The sequence below is a fragment of the Musa acuminata genome, chromosome BXJ1-2 (assembly GCF_036884655.1).
Source record: "Musa acuminata AAA Group cultivar baxijiao chromosome BXJ1-2, Cavendish_Baxijiao_AAA, whole genome shotgun sequence".
Taxonomy (NCBI): domain Eukaryota; kingdom Viridiplantae; phylum Streptophyta; class Magnoliopsida; order Zingiberales; family Musaceae; genus Musa; species Musa acuminata.
Genome location: NC_088328.1, coordinates 31,768,249 through 31,791,148, shown reverse-complemented (window position 1 = coordinate 31,791,148; position 22,900 = coordinate 31,768,249). Strand labels below are relative to the sequence as shown.

The 22,900-nt window shown below is 40.3% G+C and overlaps 2 protein-coding genes across 4 annotated transcripts; one reads left to right on the top strand and one right to left on the bottom strand.

The window, feature by feature from the left end:
• The first annotated feature begins 10,260 nt into the window (after positions 1 to 10,260).
• Positions 10,261 to 18,842, top strand: LOC103976559 (transcriptional corepressor SEUSS). 2 transcript variants are annotated; one of them, XM_009391804.3, is made up of 10 exons: positions 10,261 to 10,564; positions 11,131 to 12,168; positions 12,281 to 12,400; positions 12,607 to 12,655; positions 12,822 to 13,036; positions 13,143 to 13,211; positions 13,336 to 13,433; positions 15,228 to 15,321; positions 16,185 to 16,254; positions 17,467 to 18,842. In XM_009391804.3, exons 2-10 carry the CDS (start codon positions 11,134 to 11,136, stop codon positions 18,366 to 18,368), a joined length of 2,652 nt encoding a protein of 883 aa, XP_009390079.2. In that variant the 5' UTR covers positions 10,261 to 10,564; positions 11,131 to 11,133; the 3' UTR covers positions 18,369 to 18,842. The 2 variants fall into 2 exon arrangements, with proteins under 2 accessions (XP_009390079.2, XP_018677952.2); XM_018822407.2 differs by having other exon boundaries at positions 10,261 to 10,938; positions 11,025 to 12,168.
• Positions 18,843 to 20,260: 1,418 nt separating this feature from the next.
• LOC135610151 (U-box domain-containing protein 25-like) lies at positions 20,261 to 22,079 on the bottom strand. 2 transcript variants are annotated; one of them, XM_065104297.1, is made up of 2 exons: positions 21,741 to 22,079; positions 20,261 to 21,672 (listed from the first exon to the last, which is right to left on the bottom strand). In XM_065104297.1, the coding sequence occupies exons 1-2, from the start codon at positions 21,744 to 21,746 to the stop codon at positions 20,368 to 20,370; spliced, it is 1,311 nt and encodes a 436-aa protein (XP_064960369.1). In that variant the 5' UTR covers positions 21,747 to 22,079; the 3' UTR covers positions 20,261 to 20,367. The 2 variants fall into 2 exon arrangements, with proteins under 2 accessions (XP_064960369.1, XP_064960375.1); XM_065104303.1 differs by having other exon boundaries at positions 20,261 to 21,691; positions 21,897 to 22,079.
• Between the last annotated feature and the right edge of the window lie 821 nt (positions 22,080 to 22,900).

Below are 22,900 nucleotides of genomic sequence, written 5' to 3'. Positions count from 1 at the left end.
ACATCGAGGCGTTACTAACACATGTTCAATAACCTTGAACTCTCGCCTCCCAGGGTGAGCATGGGACACATGGTTGTCAAAGCCTTTCTGAATCTCATGTACTAAGTGCAGACCCTTACAGGAATGATGTAAGCCATTGTCCCACTTTTGCCCCAGTTGGCTCAACATGCAACACCACCTTCACAACCGTGACCAATGCTTCAACCACCACTTGCACCCATGCCCTCTAGGGTTTTCCCAATCGACCCAATATCGATAGCCTAGGACTGCCCCCGATCACCCAAAATGCCAACCGAAGCACCACAGGCTAACCTTACTCAAGTTGGAGACCTAATTGGCAAACTCGATGAATGACACCCTAAAGGCCCAACTACGACAAATGGATTAGCGTTTAGAAAAAAATACAACAAGAGTTCTAACAATCAAAAGGGGAAGGCGCAGACAACCCCACCTCGAGTCATTTCTCATTCATCCAAAGCATTCAGGAGAAGTCAATCATGACGAACTTTTGCCTCCATCGCTAGAAGCTTTTAACGGTCGCTCTAACCTAGTGGAGCACACCGCAACTTTCCTAGCTTAAATATCGCTCTATTCTTGCAGATAAGGGAGAAAGGATTTCTAAAAAAACCACTGTCGATAAGGCCCCCCTTGAAAAAAAGAGACAAATCGAAGTATTGTTGATTCCACCAAGACTAAGATCATGACACTAAAGGTGCCGCAATTTAAAGAACTAGATTAAGGAGCTCATTTACTAGTGCATCTCGGTAGGTTCCTTTATAAACCCTAAGAACCCTTGCCTCACTCATAAGGCCTGGTGGAATGATAAAATGATATCATCGTCAATGGACCCACCGAAGGAGGGGCGGGGGGGCAATTCCTCGGGACACAAAGCTTACGCCTAAACTACAATCGAAAAACACTCGAGAAAAGAAAGCGGTGTTGAAATTACTTTTTTTAAAAAGGAGATGAAGTACCTCAACCCGAACCATGATGACATATTAGTGGTCTCTAAGGATGATCAACGCTTGGGTGAAAAGGGTCATGATCGACACAGATAGCTTCGTTGACATATTTTATTTCGATGCATTTCAAAAGCTCAAATTGTCAACTTACGACCTCTCCCCAATATCATCTTCGCTAATGGGATTTATGGGCAATTCTATTTGCCTGCTTGGGACTGTGAACCCATATATCACTTTCGGAGAGGAGCCATACTTCAAGACGTTGACGACCAAATTCATTGTAGTGGACATTCCCTCGACCTACAATGTAATTATTAGTCGACCCACTCTCAACCGATTGAAAGTGATGCTATCCACATATCATATGATGATAAAGTTCCCAACGAGGGCTAGTGTCGAAGAACTAATGAACAACCCAAGCGGATCCTGACAATGCTACATGATGGCAAACTCACTATCGAGGAAAGCCAAGTCCGAGCCATTGCCGATGGATCCTTGAGATTTTGACAAGTCGCTCCTGCACCCAGAGTCGAAGAAACAACTGATCGAGGCACCACTGAACAAGACCTGACCTGATCAAGTCATTAAGGTTGGAGCAGCTCTCCTTGAGGAGGAGCATATATAACTAATCAACTTCCTCGGAAAAAATTCTGAGGTATTCACTTGGTCGCCAAAGGACATGCTGGGCATTGATCTAGATGTCGCCCAACACAATTTGAACATCCTCCCTAACAAAAGGGAATAGATGCAAACCCCGTAAAGATCTATACCATAACCGAGATGCACCCACCTTGGTCCGTGAAGGAGGCACAATAATTAACGGGATGACTAGCAGTGTTCGATTGGTTTATATCCTGATCTAGAGATAAGTATTTATCTTTTTTCCAAGCACCATAGAATCCAAAGAGTTTCCTATAGATCAAGGCATGTTAGGATGCATTCGAAGGACTAAAGCGTTACCTCGCCTAGTTGTCATAGCTCTCGTCCTCTATCCTGGGCGAAGTGTTGAGCTTGTACCTCACGACTCAAAGGGTCAAATGCTACCAAGCATATTATTGTATAATTAATGATCATCTATACCGTATATCCTTCAGCCAACCCTTCCTTTGTTGCTATCATCATAAGAGGTCGAGAGGGCATTGGTCGAAGTGTACGAGGGATTTATGGAGAGTCATCACTTTTAAGGTTCATCAATGAGGTCGACCATCTACAAGGTCATGAAGGGTAGGGATTTACCCCTATACAAGTCCCACATCGATCGCAGCCTCACCATCTTCTTTCCCAAACCCGTCATGGGATTTTGACCTCCTACAGGAGTAGTTGGAGGTGTTCGATTCCCCAAGTTGAACCCTTGGGGCATAGAACCTCAACCTCCTATAGGTGCCTTCGAGGAATGAGCCGATCCTTTGAGTCGAACCTTCTATAATGTTCCTCTTCTTGGTATGTGAGGCCTTCTACAATAAGGCCTTGAGCATCTTTCTGGGTCACTCAACACTATCGCGACCCGACCGAGGTGGATTAATTGGCTCCACAAATGGCTCTCAGGTTGTCGCCTAGGTTGATCGAGGCCATGCAATGCTTGAAGTGGAGCCCGACCCCTTCTTTAAGTGTTGTAAGTGCATATCTAGAGACAATTCATGCTGCAATATAAGATTAAAAACAAAAGTCAAATAGAGAAAAAAAAGGTTTGGGTCGTACCCAATGGGGCCGAGTTGAGGCTGCCTTGACTAACCAATCCTCATTCATCTTCCTTATCATCTCGAAAGAGGAAAGAATCTCTCTCAAGTGATGTACATGAATCGCCTCCTCATCTAATATAAAAAGAGTGTTATCGGTGTTCCATGTTGACAAAGTGAGGGTGAATCCCCATTCCCGACTGATGCTCATAAAAAAGTAGTGCTCCTTCGAACCTTTATTGTTTGAAGGGGCACCACCTTACTAGTTGCATATGCTTTGTAAGCCAATCACGTTAGTGATGATACGTGTGATACATTATACAATTTTTTTTGTTATTATTATGATGATATTTTTTTACTTTATATTGGATGATAAATATATTATGATACCCTTGGATTTGTGCAATGAGAATTGGATCATAATGAGATCATGATAATAAGACCAATTCGTCTATTAACATAAACTTTAAATATTCCTGATCATAACTTACTCGAGAGAGATTTCGAGATAACCAATTAGACTAGTGTATTATATACTAATTCATGTGAAAGAGACAACTAGTCTTATAGCTATTTGTATGGGGATACTAGGGGTATAGTGCAGGTGCTCATTGAAGAATGAGTTCACTGAATGATCTACTCATGGAATGCTAGATTGTTAATGATATTCATTATCAGATAATAGTTTTGTGGTCCTAATTGTGTGTTTAGTTTTTAGACTTGGTATACCAATGATGTCCTATATGAGTGCTCCACAATTTGATACTAGACTTATAGATCTAGAAGTTCTAGATCTAACACAATCGATCATCTGAAGTAGTAACTAACCTTACTAGGATAATTTAGTATTAATAGAGAATTATCCGCTCTTGGTGTCATGAGAGGAATGTCTCATGTGTTCTCGCTTAGGTAAATCTATGGCTATGGTCATTTGGATTAAGAAAGGAGTTCTCTGAGAGAATTTGAATAGAACGAGACTCGAGTAGATTCCGTAAGGGTCTGATAGCACTAAACCCAATATTCGTTCTCTAAGATATTAGATGGATGAGAGACTATAAAAACATAGTAATTGAGGGTATATAGGTCCAATGAACTAGATCCTCATGTATTGTTTGAGAAATTATGGTGTAATGGCATAGTATGTCTATAGTCAATGAGTTAAATGAATTATTATGGGATGATAATTCACTGAATCAGAAGAAGTTATGAGTCAAAATGAGTTCTGACATATGCAACTCATGGGTAACTTGACATTGAGCATAGAGGATCACACATATATGATAGATAACACGACGAATAGAGGATTTAATATGTGATATCTAATAAACCCCTATTTTATTGGATCCGTTGGGTGAGACATAATAAGAGCTTATAGTGGATAATTTGATAGAGATATAATTTTCATTAAGCTAGAGATAATTTGATAGAGATCCAATAATCAATAGGGCAGGATCTATCAGGGTTAGCTATAGGAGTTCTCTATAAAAGGGTTATAAGACAGGAACCCTTACCTACCGCCCCTTATCCTTCTTTGCCTGCTTCTTTCTCAACCGATTGCCCTCTCTCTAGTGCGAGAGGGTAGCAAGAATGACTACCCCTGTTGCGTTGTTACTTCATCCGTCGTGTGAATCACCGTTAAAGAAGAGAATGTGAGATCTCCTTCATCCATAAACTGAGATCTACATATTAGGGATATACAAGTTCCCTTAAGTGAGATTGTCTCATGTCTTAAGCAGTTTTTAATTTTATTATTATTTTTGCTCCCAATCGTCGCACATGATTTGATATAAATCTATTTATGAAAAAATTGATTTCTATTTTGTGTTTCCGCTGCGCATATGATGCTCTCCCAAGTTTTCCAACACACCTAACCTAAAACCTCCTCAGGCAGCCAAGTAATAGCCACTTTGTCCCTTGCACAATCGAAAGCAGAATGAGAAAAGCGTGTGGATCGGGACAATACAGGTACCTCGGCACTCCTCGATGAATACAACAAGATAACATCATGAGTTAGGTGCCATCTATGAAGGCAAAATCCTCCACCACTGGAGGTATGATACAATGACTAAATGGAACGAGAGGTTGAGTCCCGCCTCGAGGGCATCAAAGGACAAGTAAAAGCCCCTTAGAATCAAGTGAAAGGGGCATTGCCCAGGTCGGGGAATATGTAACTTGAAGTCGATCGAGATGTAATAACATGATTGTAGGCGATCCAAAAAGGGTGTACTTACCACCGAGTCATAGTCTTGAGAGCTCATCATGAACTCTAGGTCCTGAAGAGCTCTTGAGTTCTCAGGAGATGCATCCCACGAAGAGGACTGTTAGGACCCTTTTTCTGAGCTTTTGAATAATGTTTATTTGAGTCTATTTAGTTCAGTTGTTTATTGAGTTTGTTTAGTTCAGTTAGAGTCGGGTAGAGATTTATTTAATATTTAATTATTATTAAGAGTCGAAGTCCTCGTAGACTCTAGGTGAAACTCTATAAATAATGATGTAACCCTTTCTTTTAATCAATCAATCAATTAATGAATTTCAATCTGTGGACAAACCCTAGGAGGTCGATCCCCTCAAAGTGATCAAGGAGGTCGAGCCCCTCGAAGTGATCATCTCATTCTCTTCTTTATTTTATGATAAGACTTTAGGATCTTATTAAGGATAAATCGACTTGCTCTGCCCTCGAACTGCTTGAGGATGAAGCATGGTCTTTAGTAGACTGGCGACTATAAAACTCAAAGGAGCTAGTGTGAGAAAGAGAGGACATCCTGACTTGAAAATGAGAGAGTAGGGTTGACGTCGAGAAGAGAATAATGAAGACCGACTAGCCCTTCTAAGGCAATGCAAAAAATGATCCTTTCTAGGAGAACAAATGGGAGCTCCTAAAATCCAAGAGAATTTGGAGGCTAGAGGCCTTGCCATAAAATAAGCCTACTCCTTAGTGGATAAGGGATTTAAGGAGGAGTGACTGATCTCTCTCTTCCCACGGTTGAGATTTTTGGGAAATCTTGAGGAGAATCATATGCATAGCGAAAAATAAAAACAAAAACTAATTTTTTAAAATAGGTTTATCGAATCGTCATGCAAAGTTTGGGAGTGTAAAACTCATGAAAACAAAAAATTACTTAAAATATGTGAGACACTCTCATAAACTCTTCTCTAACAATGATCCACATGATGGATGAAGCGACGATGCACTTCCTCTCGTAACATATTCTTTTCTCGTCTTCGCGCACTATCACACAGTAATAAAACAAGAAGGGGTCGACCATTCTTACTATCCTCATGCCCAAGTAGGGATTGGTGGCAAGGGAAAAAAAGAAGATGAGAAGATAGGAGGTAGGAGGTAGGCGGCTAAAGGAGTCTAGCCTATGACCATTTGGTCCCTCTCTTATTTATATATAACACTTTCAACTTAACCATAATAAATATTGCCCTATCGGGTATTGGATCTTCATCCAATTGCCCTAACATATTGGACACTGGATCTCCATCCAATCATCCATAGCTTAATAAAAATTAGATCTCTATCTAAATATTCACGCTAAGCTTCTATTGGGTTTCACCCAATGGATCTAATAAAACATAGGCTTATTGGATATCACATATCTAATTCTCTATTCGTCGTATCATCCATCATATGTGTATAACTCTTTATGCCCAATACCAAGCTGGTCGTGAGTTGCACATGTCATAACTCCTTCCGACTTAGTGAATTATTATCCTCATAATAATTCACTCAACTCATCGACTACAGACATACTAAACTACTACATCATAGTTCCAAGATGGTATAGAGGATTTAATCTATTGGACTTATCTATCTTTAGGTACTGTATATTTATAGTCTCTCATCCATCTAATATCTCAAAGATTATATATTGAGTATGGAGCTTTTAGACATATGAAATCTATTCGAGTCTCACTTTAATCAGATTCTCCTAAAGAACTCCCCTCTCAATCCGAATTTCATATTTATCAGATTTATTATAATTCGATCGACTCTAGCTAGAGATTTGTTTGAGTAAGAATATATAAGATATTTCTCTTATAATACTGAGAGTGGATGATCATCTATTGACACTCAATTGCCCTCGTAAGATTGGCTATCACTCCCGATTATCGATTGTGCTAGATTTGAAACTTCCAAACCTATAAGTCCAGTACCAAAGAATGAAGTACTCATATAGAAAATCCTTGATATCTCAAGTCTAAGGACTAGACACACAACTGAAATTACAAAATCGTTGTCTGATTGGGAGGTATCATTAACCAACCAACATTTTGTAAGTGGATCATTACGTGAACTCATTCTCCAATGAGCACATGCACTATATCCCTAGTGTCTCCACATAGGGAGTTATAAGACCAGCTGCCTCCATCTATGGATGGGTATATAGAATACCAATTTATCTAATTATCTCAATGTCCCTCTCAAGTAACCTATAATCAGGAATATTTAGGGTCTTGTGTTTATAGGGGAATTGGTCTCACTATCATAATTTAATTTTCATTATACAGATATTAAGATATCATAATATATATATATCATCCAATATAAAGTGATAAATAATAATAATTATTATTATAAAAAAGATTGTGTAACGTGTCATTACTCACGCAATTGACCTAGAAGGCACTTGTAACCAATAGAGATGAGTGTCCTCTTTAGAATAAACCCAAAAAGCTCCTAACGGTGGGAAACCCTAAAGCATACAATAATAGGAGATGCCTTGAAAATTGCAATGATGGTGCAAGCCTCAAAACCCACTATAATAGAATGAGTAGAGAAATCTATCATGTTGAGTGAGACTTCTAGTCCACAACGACGAAAGTCTGAGATATACTACAATAGAGAAGGATAGAAGACCCACTATGATGAAAGCTCGAGATCTATTATGGTGAAGAAGGGAAGAAGGCCCTTCACAACAAAAGTTTGAGATCCGCTATAACGAAAAAGAAAAGAAGGCTTGTCATGAGGGAAGCCCAAGATATGCTACGACAGAGAAGGGAAGAAGGCCCATCGTGACGGAAGCCCAAGATCCTTTACGGTGAAAGGGAAGAAGACTTGCTATTATGGAAGCTTGAGATATGCTATGATAGAGAAGTGAAAAAGACCCACTATGGTGGAAGCCTAAGATCTGCTACGATTGAGAAGGGAAGAAGGCTTGCCATGGTGGAAGTTTGATATCCACTATAACGAAGAAGAGAAAATGATCTACTGCAATGTAAGCTCAAGATCTGCTACAATGGAGAAGGGAAGGCCCACTATGATGGAAGCCCTTATTCGCTATGATAGAGAAGGGAATAAGGCCCTCTACAACAGAGCCCAAGACTAGCTACGATAGACCCTCCAAGACAAATATATCTGAGATGTGTGAGTCAAAAAATTGGACCTATGCTAAGACATCCACTATGATGGACCCTCTAAGACAAAAGTGCTCGAGACATATGAGTCGAGAAATCTAACTCATGCTAAGACATCAATTATAACAGATCATTCGGGACAAAAATGCCTGAGGTGTGTGAATAAAAAAATTTGACCTGCACTAAAACATCTACTACGGCGAAGACTTCAGGCCAAATATGCTCGAAGTGTGTGGGTCAAAAAATCTAACCTACGCTAAGACATTCGCTACAATAGAGCTTCTAGGCCAAATATGCTTGAGTTATGTGATTCGGAAAATCCGACCTGCATCAAGACATCTGCTACGACGAAGCCTCCAAGCTAAATATACTTAAGATGTATGAGTTGAAAATTTTGACCTGTGCCAAGATAACTACTACAATGGAGCCTTTGGGCTAAATGTACTCGAGATATATGAGTTGAAAAATTCGACCCATGTCAAGAAGAATTTTCCATGATGGAAGTGCAGACCTAATACACCATAAGATAGTCGAAATTTAGAAAACTCGACTCGTGAGATAAGACCCCAAATGCTCTTACGTTGAATAAACTGAAAGGCATGCCTCGAATCCTTTTTCAAGAATTCTTAATCATACCCTCGAGGGGGGGGGGGGGACAAATGATAGAAAATATTTTGGTAAATTAGACCAGCTTGACAGCTGGTTACCACCAAGACATCAATGTGGAGAATGAGAGCCAAGTCATTCCCCACTCGACAATGACATGGGGGCAATAATGTCCTATCGACCTCCGTGGACGATAGTCCACAGGAGGCAGTTTAGGTTGATTTTATCGATTGTTGTGGATAGTGGTCCCCAAATGACCGTTTAAGTTTGTTCCCCCTCAGTTGGCCTTCGTGGATGATAGTTCACAGGAGGTCATTCGGGCCTATCGCTCTTGTAGGCAAAACACTAAAGGGAGGCTATTACGACGGTTACAAGCGGTCCCCTCGATTGTCCAAGTATAAAATCTAACCTCTAACACCTACCCAAGGGTCGAACCTTTTCCCTAAAAACCCCTCACATTCTATACAACTCCCAAATGAGCTAACTTAGCATCAGAGTGGTTGGGTTGGGAAGCTCCCTCGATGTTGACCTTTATGCATGAACCTATTAAGGTGATCGAAATCCACCTCAGCTCGACTTTAGAATCATCTCGGATCCTTGGAAGCCACCGTGAAGACCATCTTGGAAGCCTCCTTAAATATCTCGATGCTACGTCAACCATTGCTTAGGATTGCCACAAAGGTTCCCCAGATGATCTTGTACCCTTGGGACAAGATTAGATTATACCGACCCACAATCAATGATATTCAGAGCATAATGTTATCATTATGCTAGTGTTTGAAAAATATGTTACTAATATAATATTAATAAAATTTAGAGACATGAGAAAAAAATATATTGAGGATTTATGTCAGAAGATGTATAAAGGATCTCAATTTAGGTTAAATCATTATTTTTATATTTTGATTATTCTAATATGATAAAGAATTTCAAATTTTCTCTCCGTATATCAAAATTCTCCACGTACAACATCAATTGTAAATTTAAAAATAAGATATATCTAATATCAATGACAGTTTAAATCTTTTGGTTCTTATAGCAAATGATAGTCTAATGAAAACTAACAAGCAAACATGAAATTGTTTCATTTTTTAATGTAGATATATATATATATATTATAATCTTAGAGGATAAACAGAAAAACATCAATTTAATCGAATGTTAATTATATAATTTCATTATAAAATTCAGACGAAACAAAATAGAATGAATTGATATTGGTTATGGACCGGTCGGTGACGTTTGCCTTCCCGTCACCGAAAGAATCTGAAACGATCACAGGGTAAAGCGACACGAAGATGCCTCGTGATTCACGCTTGGGCCCTCTTTCGTTATTCAAAGTCATGCTAGGGGTTATTTGGTAACTCAGAAGATATTATAGTACTTGCCCCACCCACTTTTTGTCCCCTTACTCGCTGTGAACGCGCACGTATATCAATGTTTGTGCTGGCACTTTATCTACCGTCGACGTCGACTAAGCGAGCCCATCATGCCCGTTCATCCGCACCCCGACCGCATATAATATTTATGTGCGGTAGCGTCACATGGATGCATGCATCATGGATGTGGCTGTCCCTCAGATGATGACGGACGCCGTGATGCCCATCATACATACATATACATGAGGACAAGCGGCAGCAGCTGTTGACTTCACAATTCACATGGAGAGGAAGAGGAGGAGGAGAAGAGAGGAGAAACCAAGCGAGAAGATGTTAAGGGATTAATCAAATCCACGAAACGTTTGACGTCCGCCAGGGCACGGGTAGATCTCTCTCTCTCTCCCGCTGAAGAAGCAACCGAAATCGAAGTCGAACAGTCTTTAATCATATTTAAGGCAAACCCTAAGTCCATAACCGGGTGGGAGCTGTGGAAGCTCAAGAGGAGGTGAGGGAAAGGTGGAGATTTGGCTTCAGTTCTGGGGTTTCTCCGTCGATCTTGCCGGGGGAGGATTCGAACGCTGTAAGTCCGTCTCGATTGTTCTTTCTTGCTAGTTTTTCCTTTGGATCCTTGAGAAATTTGGCTCCTTTGGGTCTACACGCCGTGATCCGAGGTGGGAGAAACAGCGTGGGGTTCGATTTGGGCCGGAGTTTTCGGTACTGGTGTGGAATGCCCTAGGTGTCGGAGTGGGTGTTGAGGTTTTACTTCGGGTTCCCACGGGCCAAGTGGAGAAGATCGGTGTGAGGAGAGGGGAAGTGGACAAAAGATCGGATTTTGAACTCATTTGGAGTCCTTGCTTTCCGTTCCCGAGGAAAAGATCTATTCTTGTTTCGCTATGTCTGCTTGATTTTTTGTGGGCATTTTGGTTGCTCCGGACAGCGAGAGGAAGCGATAAGGTATTTCATTTTGTGGAGAATTTGATGGACCGTTCTTGTTTTGATCCCACCTCTCTGACTCCCTCATCTTGCTCTGTGTTTGAAAGGAAAGGGTTTCTTCCCCTGTCAGTGCTGATATGTAATGTTGAGACCATAAAACCGTGTTGATCTAAGCAGTGTTTCCGTATCAGCTACTCTTTTTTTGCTTTCCAGAACATGGTGCCGTCAGGTTCTTCGAATCCCATCGGCGGATCTCAGTCAGTGAATCCTTCCCTTCTGCGGTCGAATTCAGGGTTGCTCGGAGGATCCCAGCCTGGTTCAATCCCATCACAGACCCCTTTCTCTTCTCTGGTCTCTCCTCTCACCCAGTTCAACGGTAACAGCTTGCTTGGAAACATATCCAATGTTTCAGCCCTCAACAATTCATTTGGAAATGGAGGGACTGTTAGTGGACTTTCCATGCCAATGAATCTCCAACAGCGAGGTGGTCTTGGTGGTGCAGTTGATACGGTCAGCTCCGAGCCTAATCCTCTGTCATCGTTCACGTCTTCGTCAGGCCAAAACCAAGGGCAGCAACAACAATGCTTCCAGAACCCTTCAGGCAGCCAGCTTGGTCCAGACCAAGCACAGTCTCAAATTGATGCAGTGCAGAATTTCCAGCAACAATTCTCTGTTCCTCAAAGTCAACAGCAACAGCAGCAGCAGCAGCAGCTGCTGCTACTTCGAGGAGGATTTAGTAATGTGGGACACATGGGGCCTGTCAAGTTGGAGCCGCAAATTGGTCCTAGCAATCAGATTGGTCCATCACAACAGTTACAGATGTTACGCGGAACTAATGCAGTAAAAATGGAGCCACAGCAGTTGCAATCCTTTAGAAGCATGGGTCCTGTCAAAATGGAAACTCAACATTCAGATCCTTCATTGTTTCTGCAGCAGCAACAGCAGCAGCAACAACAGCAGCAGATTTTGCAGTTATCAAGGCAGAACTCTCAGGTTGCAGCTGCACAAATGAATATCTTGCAACAGCAAAGGATGCTGCAGTTGCAGCATCAACAACAGCAACAGCAGCAGCAACAACAGCAACAGCAACAGATTGGCAAGGCCTTCCCTCAGCAAAGAAGCCAGTTGCAGCAGCAGCTTCTCCAGCACAATGTTCCAGTTAGGCCTCCAATGAGATCTACGACATATGAGCCGGGGATGTGTGCTCGGAGGTTAACCCAATATATGTGCCACCAGCAGCACCGATCACAGGTAAAAACTCTAATGGAAATTTCCTTTTTAATTCATAAGTGGAGGAAGTTGCAAAATTTCTTTGTTAGGTGTTTTTTTTGGTTAGCTCATTTTATATAAAACTAAAATACAGGATAACAACATAGAATTTTGGAGGAAATTTATAGCCGAGTACTTTGCTCCTAATGCCAAGAAGAGGTGGTGTGTTTCTCTTTATGGAAGTGGCCGTCAAACTACTGGTGTTTTCCCGCAGGTATCCTTTACTGCCAATTAGGATATGTGGTGCAATCTTTTGGCTACATGTTTTTTGTTTTCTAATTGTTCAATGGAAATTTATAAAGTCTGTTACTGGGAGTGATTATGGTTATTTTGAATTGGGGTAGTTTGAAGAATCTTCGTTTTATTTTATTATTTTGTTCATGTTCTTTAACCGAGGTAGATTTTGCATGAATCCTGTAGGATGTGTGGCACTGCGAGATATGCAACCATAAGCCTGGACGTGGTTTTGGTATGTAATTGATCTTTAATCATCTGATTTGGATTTTAGTGTCTGCAGTCATCCGAATGATCTAGTGTATTAGTACATGTAACTCTAATGGACCATTAGGTTATTGGCTTCTTGAAGCTCCACTTTGAGGGCTCGCTAACTTGTTCTCCTTTTTCTTTGTTTACAGAAACCACAGTTGAGGTTTTACCCAGGCTTTTCCAAATAAAATATGCTAGTGGAACCTTAGAGGAACTTCTGTATGTTGACATGCCCCGTGAGTATCAGAATGCTTCAGGTCAAATTGTATTGGATTATGCCAAGGCAATTCAGGAGAGTGTCTTCGAGCAATTGCGTGTGGTGCGTGATGGCCAACTACGGATTGTTTTTAATCCTGATCTGAAGGTGATAAGTGCTTGCAAGTGGTTACTTACACTGGACATTTTGCTAAAAAGCCTTCCTGTTGAATACTTTGGATGATCAGACATTTTCTTTTGTATTCTCTCATTAGATTTCTTCTTGGGAGTTCTGCGCTAGGCGCCATGAGGAGCTTATTCCTCGAAGAGCTATCACTCCTCAGGTACAGGGTCACAATTTGTCTTAGTTTAAGCTTGCATAAATGATGTTCTGTCATCTATTTTCACTTGCTGGCATGTTGCTGTTGACTCCTTTTCGATGTCTGATTCAATAATTTTGCTGGACAGGTTAGTCAACTTGGTGTTGTGGTGCAGAGATATCAGGCTGCAGCTCAAAATGCATCATCAGGCTTATCCACACAGGATTTACAGAACACATGTAACTCGTAAGTCCATTTTGTTTGTTTAATACTGACACTTGTTTCATAAGTCAACTTTTTTGTTACTTAATTAGCTTCTGTTTTGCCATCTATCAGTCAAGTGAATTTATCTGTTTGGTACATTATAACTCTTCGGAAATTTATATTTTATCTGGCTGCTATTTGATTTATTACTACTATTCACATTAATAAAAGCATGTGCTTTCATATGCCATTAAAGAATCTGTGCTAGAAAAGATGCATTTACATTAATAAAAGTATTTGACATTTGTTGGTTGCCAACATAGACACAACATAGACGCTATGTGCTTTTTTATTTGTCTGTTCTTCATATCTTGGCACTTGATGTTTTGGCCTCTTTTCCATCATCTATCATGTAAGCCTTTCTAAATTTGTTTGATTACTGAATCAGATATTTGCTTTTCCCAACATTAGGATTATTTTCACTTGGAAGCTAGTGAAGTCTCCATTATTACTACTTTTATCATCCTCATTTCTTTTAGGGCTTAATATTTTGCATAATAAAAGATATATTTTCTTTCAAGTCATATTGTCTTCTGCAAAATGTTGTCTTTTTATTGTGATTCAAGTCATGTTGGCTTTTGCAAAATGTTGTCTATATAAATATATGCCCTTGGCTGATTACAATTTGCATGTGTTCCCTGTTAAACTTCTTTTTGTGCTATCCTTCATGTTAGACTGCCTACTGGAGATATCATAATTTGCCTATGAGGAAAATTCTTAATCACAATTTTTTGCTTGTCACAACATCGGTTGAGTGGAAGGTGTGAACCGTAATATCACAAATTTGGTTATTTTATCCCATCCATTTTTTTTTCTTCACGAAATTTGTGGAACACAATGGCAGAAATAGAGGAGCAATAAAAAAAAAAAAGTTTCAGTGGGTGTATATGTATATCGGAAATTTGCTCAAATCATATGCTATTGAACTTTTCAGGTTTATGTATTGAAGAACTTATGGAAACTATTCTCAAAAACCAGTCTATCTTCATTATCAATAGTAACTTTTGTATGAGAAGCTTCAGATAAGTATGATTGTGGAGTTTAATATTGAAGAATATGATATTTTCTGTATAACCTTATATAAGAAATTTAGGAACATGTAATTTACATATTTTCTCATTCTGATGTATGAGCTATGAAGAAATTGATGGACCATGAACTTTCTGTAGTCCAGGCAAAAGCTAATAGTTGTGCTAATATATCATTTATGATAGTAGAATACACATTTTTCTGGCATTTCTGGTGTACCTTATGAAGCAATAAACCATTGATCTGAAAGGAGACCAAGGTGTGTAAAGGAGACTAAGCAATTTTGGGGCATGTAAGCTAGTAGATGTTGAGAAATTGCACTAATGTTTGACACTTTATTGTCATAAACGCAATGAGACACTAGTATTAGTATATTTTTGCAAATTTTTTGTTAAAGAGAAAGTTTCTGGGATGCTTTATGCTTAGTATATAGCATCCTCATCGTTTCTCAGTTTGTACATTCTAGTGTCATCTTTAAAGTAAATATGATTGTCTTCTTAAAACCTTTTCTTGTCAAATCTGGTGCTTCAAGATTTATATGTGTACACATGCATGTATATACAATAATACAATCATGTATATGCCTGGCAATGTGTGTCTGTGCATCCATTTGTCCTTGTATCTTTATATTTGTGTAATTGTGTCTGAGCATTCATTTATCTACAATGACAATCATTTGAGTAGACTGCTATTATCATGTTTCTCTTTTACAACCTAAAATATTGTTGTATGTGAAATTTGTGATAGGTTTGTAGCATCTGCTCGTCAGTTGGCTAAAGCTTTGGAAGTGCCATTGGTAAATGATTTAGGGTACACAAAAAGATATGTCCGTTGCCTTCAGGTAGACTTCTTTGCATTTTTTTTTATTATTGGAGTTTGTTTGATGGTTATCATTGGCAACAATTTGCTTTCAGAAATGTTTTTTCATGACTTTTTTATGTGGTGGCTGTTTGATTATGTTTGACCCTATTTGACTTCATGATTGTGATCTCAAATTGTCTAAATTTTGCTCAAGAAATTTACCTTCTATATAAATTGTTATGTCTGATATTAATGTCCGTTTGTTGTCTACTTTATTATGCAACCACAAAATAACTGCTTAAGAATAATACTTGTCAGCAAGAAAATAAAAAAAGGGGAATTTCAAACTATTTTCTTCTTATCTACCAGGGGATCTTATGATATCCAGTTCTCTGGCAAATTTATAGATGAATGCTTGCAATCAACACGCTGAGTGTTACTGCTAAAGCAACATTAGCCTGACGAGATGGTGAATATTTTGCATGTAGATTTGGTATGTTTATTCATGATAAAAGGTGGTCTTTCACGATAAACTGATGTACGCTATAATGTATACAACAACAACAAGCGTCCCAACTATTTGGGGATGGCTGCATGGATCTTTTGCTTCTACTGAGCTCTGGGACAATGCAATATACTATGATATATAGCTTGCTTAAAACAATTGTCTTAAAAGATCTGCATGGTTAACCCTGAAATAACAGAGATACACTGCATTATTTGTCATTGCTTTTGTGCATACCTTAATTATATTTTTTCCTTTTCTTGTCCTCTATGTTTTTCTTGATTTTTGTGATTCTTATTGTATTGCTGACATGAGAGAAACTATACAGCACCCTAAAGAGCAGACACCTTTGTTCTTCCTTATTCTGTTACTGATTCTTTTCCTTTGGTCGGTGATAGATATCTGAAGTGGTTAACAGTATGAAGGATTTGATTGATTATAGCAAACAAACTGAGGCTGGACCTATTGGTAAGCGTCTTCTTGGTTTGGTTGCATCTTCATGGCCTGCCTCATATAACATTAAGCTGCATAATGTTCAGCTACTGCAATATTGCTTGATTGTTCGCAGTATCTCTCTGTGGTATGATATTTGCTATTAATGCAGAGATTAGTGTTAGTGCAACTACATCATTTGGAAACTAAATGCTATTTGTTGCTTGGATACTCTTGTACCCCCAATTCTCCTATTATTCCTTGTTGATATGAAAATATGTCCATCTTAGCATCGCAGACGGGTAGACTAATTATTGCTACTATGACAAGGTTTACAGGATTCACTGATTCTGTTCATATTTAACTAATTTGGATCCTGATCAGCCAACTTCATCCTGTTTATGCCATTTTCTTGGTTTGATTGCTCAATTACTTGTGAAGTCATCAGAATTGATCACAATTGGTCCCAACCTATTTAAATGATCTCAAGTATCCACTAGTAAATATTTAAATAAAAAAGTTTTTTTTTCACATATTTGTTCCTGTACATTTTGTGAAGTTCATATTTACCCCTGTGAGTTCTGATACATCAGATATGAACCTTTTAAAGGTTGGGTTCGTTTAACCTAACTGTCCAGTTAACCCGCGTACTGACCTGCAGTGGTTTGTAGTTATAGAATAGGCCAAAACATGGGAAGATTAAATTAATCTTACCACAGCTGCTGCAGCATGAGAAATGGGGAAAGAAGAGAGGTGACAGTATGTTGGATTGCTGGCTATTGGTTGCAAAAGGGCAAATGGTTAGAAGATGATGTCCGTAAAGGATGATTTCAAATATAAAGTAAACAAATAATTTTGGATGTCTATTTTTGCAAGCATAATAAGGTCATTCATCTCTCCATCCCTTTGGTAAAGTTCAATAGATAGTCGACACACAATTAGTACCTTCAAGAAAATAAAATTTTTAAGATTTGAAAGGTTGTTTTTGCAACATGTGAGTAATTTTTTTTAGCATACATAATTTTAAATTTATTTTGTGCTATATTTCTCGCTGGCCTGTTCCAATCTCTCCTATTTAATTTGGTCAACCTTATACCCAAGCTGATCTTTATTTTAACTATGATCCCATGATCCTTGATTTTCAACATTGTCTTTGGATGGTTTCGAGATAGTGGAGATTGATGCTCATACTTTTGGTGCAAATTCTTTTTCCAAGGTTCTAACTTATTTTTTATTTCTGTGGTTCAGATTGCCTGATTAACTTCCCTCGGAGGACTTCCACTTCGTCAGGGCTTCAAGCTGAGCAAGCCCAACAACCTGATCAACAGCAACCCATCACCCAGAATTCAAACCATAATGATCAGGGTTCTGTTCATGCCCCCAATGTACCACTTTCCGCTGGCAGCAATAATGTTGTTGGTGTAGATAACTCACTTAATGCTGCTTCATCTACCTCTGCGTCCACCATCATTGGTATCCTCCATCAGAATTCTATGAATACCAGGCAAGAAAACCAGATGAATATAGCGAACAGCCCTTTTGGTGGGAATAATGTTCAAATTCCGTCTTCCAGCTCTTCAAATTCATTAGCTCCAACCCAGTCCAATCCTCCTTTGAAACCTGCTTCCGGTGACAACCCAACAGCAACCTCTCATAATGCTACTTACCTGAGCTCCACAAATTCGAGTGCAAGTTTGTCTACAATGCAACAGCCGGTTGCACAGTTGCATGAAACTGATCCAAGTGATTCACAGAGCTCTGTCCAGAAAATTTTACAGGAGTTGATGTCATCACAGCTAAATGGTGTCAGCTCCTTGGGGAACGAGACAAAGATGATTAGTGGTGTCACACCAGCTTTGAGTGGGGGAAACTGTTTAGTTGGAAATGGGATATCCAATGACTCAGCTATAAGTGGCACAGGGTTTACAGGTCTTGGTGGGATTGGTCTATCTGGTGCTGCTAGTGGAATGCGAGCAGCAATGACAAATAATGCTATGGCTATGAATGGGAGGATTGGAATGAATCACTTTTCCCAAGACCCAACAGCTATAAACCGTCAGCAGCAAGATATCGGAAATCGATTGCTGGACAGGTTAGGAGCAGTAACCAACTTCAACAATCTTCAATTTGATTGGAAGTCCTCCCCATAGAAGTGAAGCATAGGTGTTGGCGAATTGATATTTTTACTCAAGTGGACAAAAGTGGTTTGAGCAAATGATAAATCGTCAAACTGCACATGATCAAATATTTCAGTTCCTCTCCCACTTTTTTGGAAGCCTCTCAACTAATTCCTCCGAAAGATAACACATGATAGCTTTTCCTAGTTCTTGTTCCAATTTCATGTCTTCTAACTGCCACTTGTAATGCTGCATATTGTGTATTATGCTTCCAAGGAACATCTACTATATCAATGGGAAACCTGTGCATTTGTGGAGCGAAAGATCCTGGTATTGCTTGTAGCCATTTCTCAATTATAAAGATGAGATACGAGATGGCTTGGATATGGAGGGATGCCTCTTTTTTATCTTTTACCCTCTTCTCAAAAATTTGTAAAGAATTGCTTTTTCCTCATCGATTTTTTTATATTGGCAAAGATGAAAGTTGGAGTTCACAAGGTTCATCGATGTCATCTGCAAATAATTAGCTATGTTATTGTCAATGTTATTCATGAATAATGTGGTGTTAGATAAATGTTGCATGTGAGCCACCCCTCAGGTAAGAGTTTGTCTGAGACCCATGTCAGGTCTCTCTTCCTGGCGTGTGACCTTTGTTCTTTAGTGGAACATTGGGATTTGATTTACTGTGTGTGGAAAATGGTTGTGCTCATTTCAGTGGCATCAGTCACATTGGTGAATTCTTGGGTATTGGAATAACTACTTGCGCACTAAATTAATGTTGGGAATGGGGTGTTTGATTCTGCTCATTTTTTCCTTCTTGCTGTAGACATGAGATGATTAAATCTGTGGAAGTTCATGGCCGGTGCTCTGCATATATATATATGCTTCTGATTTCCATTATGCACATCAACCATCAGTTATCTGTGCAGCTTCTTGTGATCTGTAGCTTCATATATGTGAAGAACCAAGTGAGATGTGCAAGAGGTGTAAGAAGTTTTGAATGTTTGTTGGCTGGGAGTATTGTGAGTTCTTTGATGTTGTATTTGTATCTTCAAAGAAATTTGTGGAGATTATATTGATGCAAATAGTAATATTACTCACATTAATGCTGTTGCATGCTAATAACACTTACCAGAGATTTGGTCTAAATGAAATGTTGAACATGGTGCTGAAGTTTATACTACTTTTGTGAATGAATGATTTGGAGCAAGTGAATTATCTGGCAATTAATTGCTGTATTGGAATTTCCAATGCTAATTTAGATGTCATAATACAAATGCATGAAGGGATTATCACTGAGCCTGATTAAGATCAAACTTATTATAGGAAGAACTGCTTTTTCTTCCTATGCATATCACAGTACATTAATGCTCAAAATACTCATATCTTGTTGCAAAATCTGCCAATAAATTGGGGAATCTAACCACAACATTTGAAAAGTAGAGAGAGCCAACTTTTGAAGCTTATAATTTGTGGCAAGAAACATATGGTGAATGCTTATGGTTGATGCAATGTTTGGAATCCTTACACCACAAGTCAGATCTAAAGCTAAATTTGATGTAAGCTTCTAAACCAAGCATTTGACCTGAAACAGATCATGAGTCTAATATATTCTTCCAATTGACCAACGACCGAAAGGAACAAATGAAACTTTTGACTGTTAGATCCATAGACCCGATTACTAACCCATCACCAAGTGACAACTTTTAGATCTTTGTTAGATACTGGCTGTCAATTTGATCTAATAGGATAACTGATCTACTTAGACCAGTTCCAATTATAGTGCAGTGAACTGGTCTAAGATCCGAAATCTAAGGTTCTAATTAGCTTGGCTGATAAAAAGATATTAATCATATCGATCAAAATTCTCGATCACCATTTGTTAGAAAAGAAAAATTCATGTAAAATTTAGACCATCAGAATCAGAAGACAAAAAGTATGTATTTGCATCCAATGAGAGATCTTTTAAGGTAGGATCGAGTGGTTTCCAAGAATCTAAAATGGTTTATGCTGAGCAAAATATAGCTTCAGATCACTTGTCGTTGTTACACTGACCACCTCCTGCATGTGCTGCCCACATGGACTTCACCAGCTTCAGCAGCGCCCGGGCCTTCGCCTTCGCCTTGGAGCTGCACTGGCTCTGCAGCAGCAGCAGCAGCTGCATCACCACCCCGGCATCCACCGCCTGCGTCGTCGCCGGCGTCGAGTCGCAGCACACCGTCAGCAACGACCCCACGGCGTGCTCTCCGCCCTTGTGGTCGGACGGCACCTTGAAGACCATCTTCACCAACACTGGGATAGCGTTCGGGTTCCTCACCGCCGCCCTCTTGCCCTCCTCATGTACCAGAAGCAGCTCCAGCGCCGCCAATGCCCGTGCGTCGGTCTTCCCAGCAGAGCTCGATAGGTAGGAGACGATGCCGTCCACTGCGCCTTCTCTGATCGCATTGCCTCGGTTGGCTTCGGAGGAGCAGAGACCAGCTATTGCTCGCACTGCTGCCTCCGATGCCGCGCCATCGGGCTTGTTCTGCGCGAGGAAGACGAGCGCTTGCAGGACCCTGGGCGACTGTCCGACGATTAGGGACAGCTCCTGCGTCGCCCCCGATGTAGCGATTACTTCGAGGAGATGGCAGAGTCTGATCTTAATCCTGGCGCTGCCTTGATCTAACAGCAGCATCAAAGAGTCCAGATTCGAGCTGTCCGTGAGCATGTTGAGAGAATCCAATGGGGAGGCAGGCGAGAAGCTGAGAACGCAGTCGAGAGCGACCTCGATGAGCTCCGAATCAGCTGGCCATGGAGCTCGCAAGAGCAGCTGCAGCAGCAGGGGGAAGAAGCCCAGCTGGATCAAGCAGGCCTGTCCTATGTCGGACTCGACCGCGACCGCTCTGACCTTGTCGAGAGCTTGGAGCTTTGCGGCAGAAGCTATGTCCGGAGACTGGAGCTTCTGCTTGACCGCAGCCAGTGACAGCTCGTTGTCGTTGACCGACCTGGTGGGCTTAGTCCGGCAGTGGAAATCGGCGGCGCCGGCGATGAGCCACTGGTCGATAAGGTGGCGCAGGGTGTGGTTGGGGACCAAGGACGCATCGCTGAGCCTCTGCATCGTGACCGGGCAAGTGAGGTTGCCGTCGGCGAGCCACCGCTCGATGCACGGCCGGTCGTAGGTTAGGCCAGTGCTCAGAGTGACTGGATCGGTGAACAGATCAAGGCTTATCGGACACCTGAACAGATGAGGGATGCTCATCTGCGTCTCTTCTCGCTCATCCAAGGAAAGCCTAAGCAAGCATGGTAGCTTTGGCTTTGAGGTCCATAACAGGAGCTCCAAAGCTTCAATGGTGAAAAGCTGGTACAGACACTGAAACCTATGAGAGGTATGGGGAAGAAGGAGAAGGATCAGTTAGTGGTACTCACACTCATGCGAGGACATTGAGGGTTGTTGGAGTACAAAAGGTGGGAAGTGGAGGTCCTCCTCCTCCACTCTCACAGAGCCCAATCTTCTAAGAACATTTGGATAGCAGAGCCTTGAAGCTCATAAAAGGAGATCAAACACAGGAGTCTGATGCTTACCCTACTCTTCCTCGACAGTGATCTGGCTGATGAAACAGTCACAGAGAGGACTAGCACTAGAAACAAGAAGGTAACAAGAGATCGGAGGAGGTGAAATGTCACTGGCAATGAAGAAAAATTGCAGGTGAGGTTGTTTGGTCAGAGTTCTAAAGATGATGGAAAGCCATGACAGCCATGTGAGGATCAAATGATAGCTGGCAGAAGAGGAAAAAAGGCTGACTCACATCATAGGCATCCTCCCAAATCCATATATATATATATATATATATATATATATATATATTACAGGACCACAATAGACTGAAAGCAATGGAAATTTAGCTTTCAGATCACTAAATATGCACACAACATGGCAGTCAAAACCAGATATATAAAAGGGACCTTCACCTCTTCTTCCCTTTCAGTACAAGCAAGAGGAGGAGGAAGAGAGGTGTGATTGCGGTCACATGACTGTAGGATCATGACAGAGACAACCACTGTGGAGTAGTAGTGTGAAATATTAGGGGTAACAATGATTCATAATTCAACAGATTAATCTATGTGGCCAGCATTGAGCCACTAACTTGAATAGATTAATGTGATCATGGTCAAAATAGGGATGAGGATAACAAAGTTTTTGAGTTGGGTGTCATGGTTCTGCACCCAGTGAGGCCAGCAGCTGACCCTAAATTAGAGTTCTTCCAGCATCATCCTTGTGGCTTCATCAGGAACTTTTCCAAGTTACTTCAGCTAGGCTCAGGCAGCTAATCTAACTTTAGGTTGTCCTCCTCTACTGCAAAGAAATTTAGATGTTTGGATGCATTGTAGGAGGTCTTAACAGTAAAACATGTTGTACTGCTGCTCTTGAATTCTCACATCTCTCCTCTGCTGCAGAGGTTGCATGAGACAAGAAGCACACACAACAGGTAAAATCCATAGACACATGAAATTGTGAACCTTTCCTAAAAGAATCTTAATTTCTTTTTTCTTTTTTTTGTTTACCAGACTAAAGAAATTTAATTTGT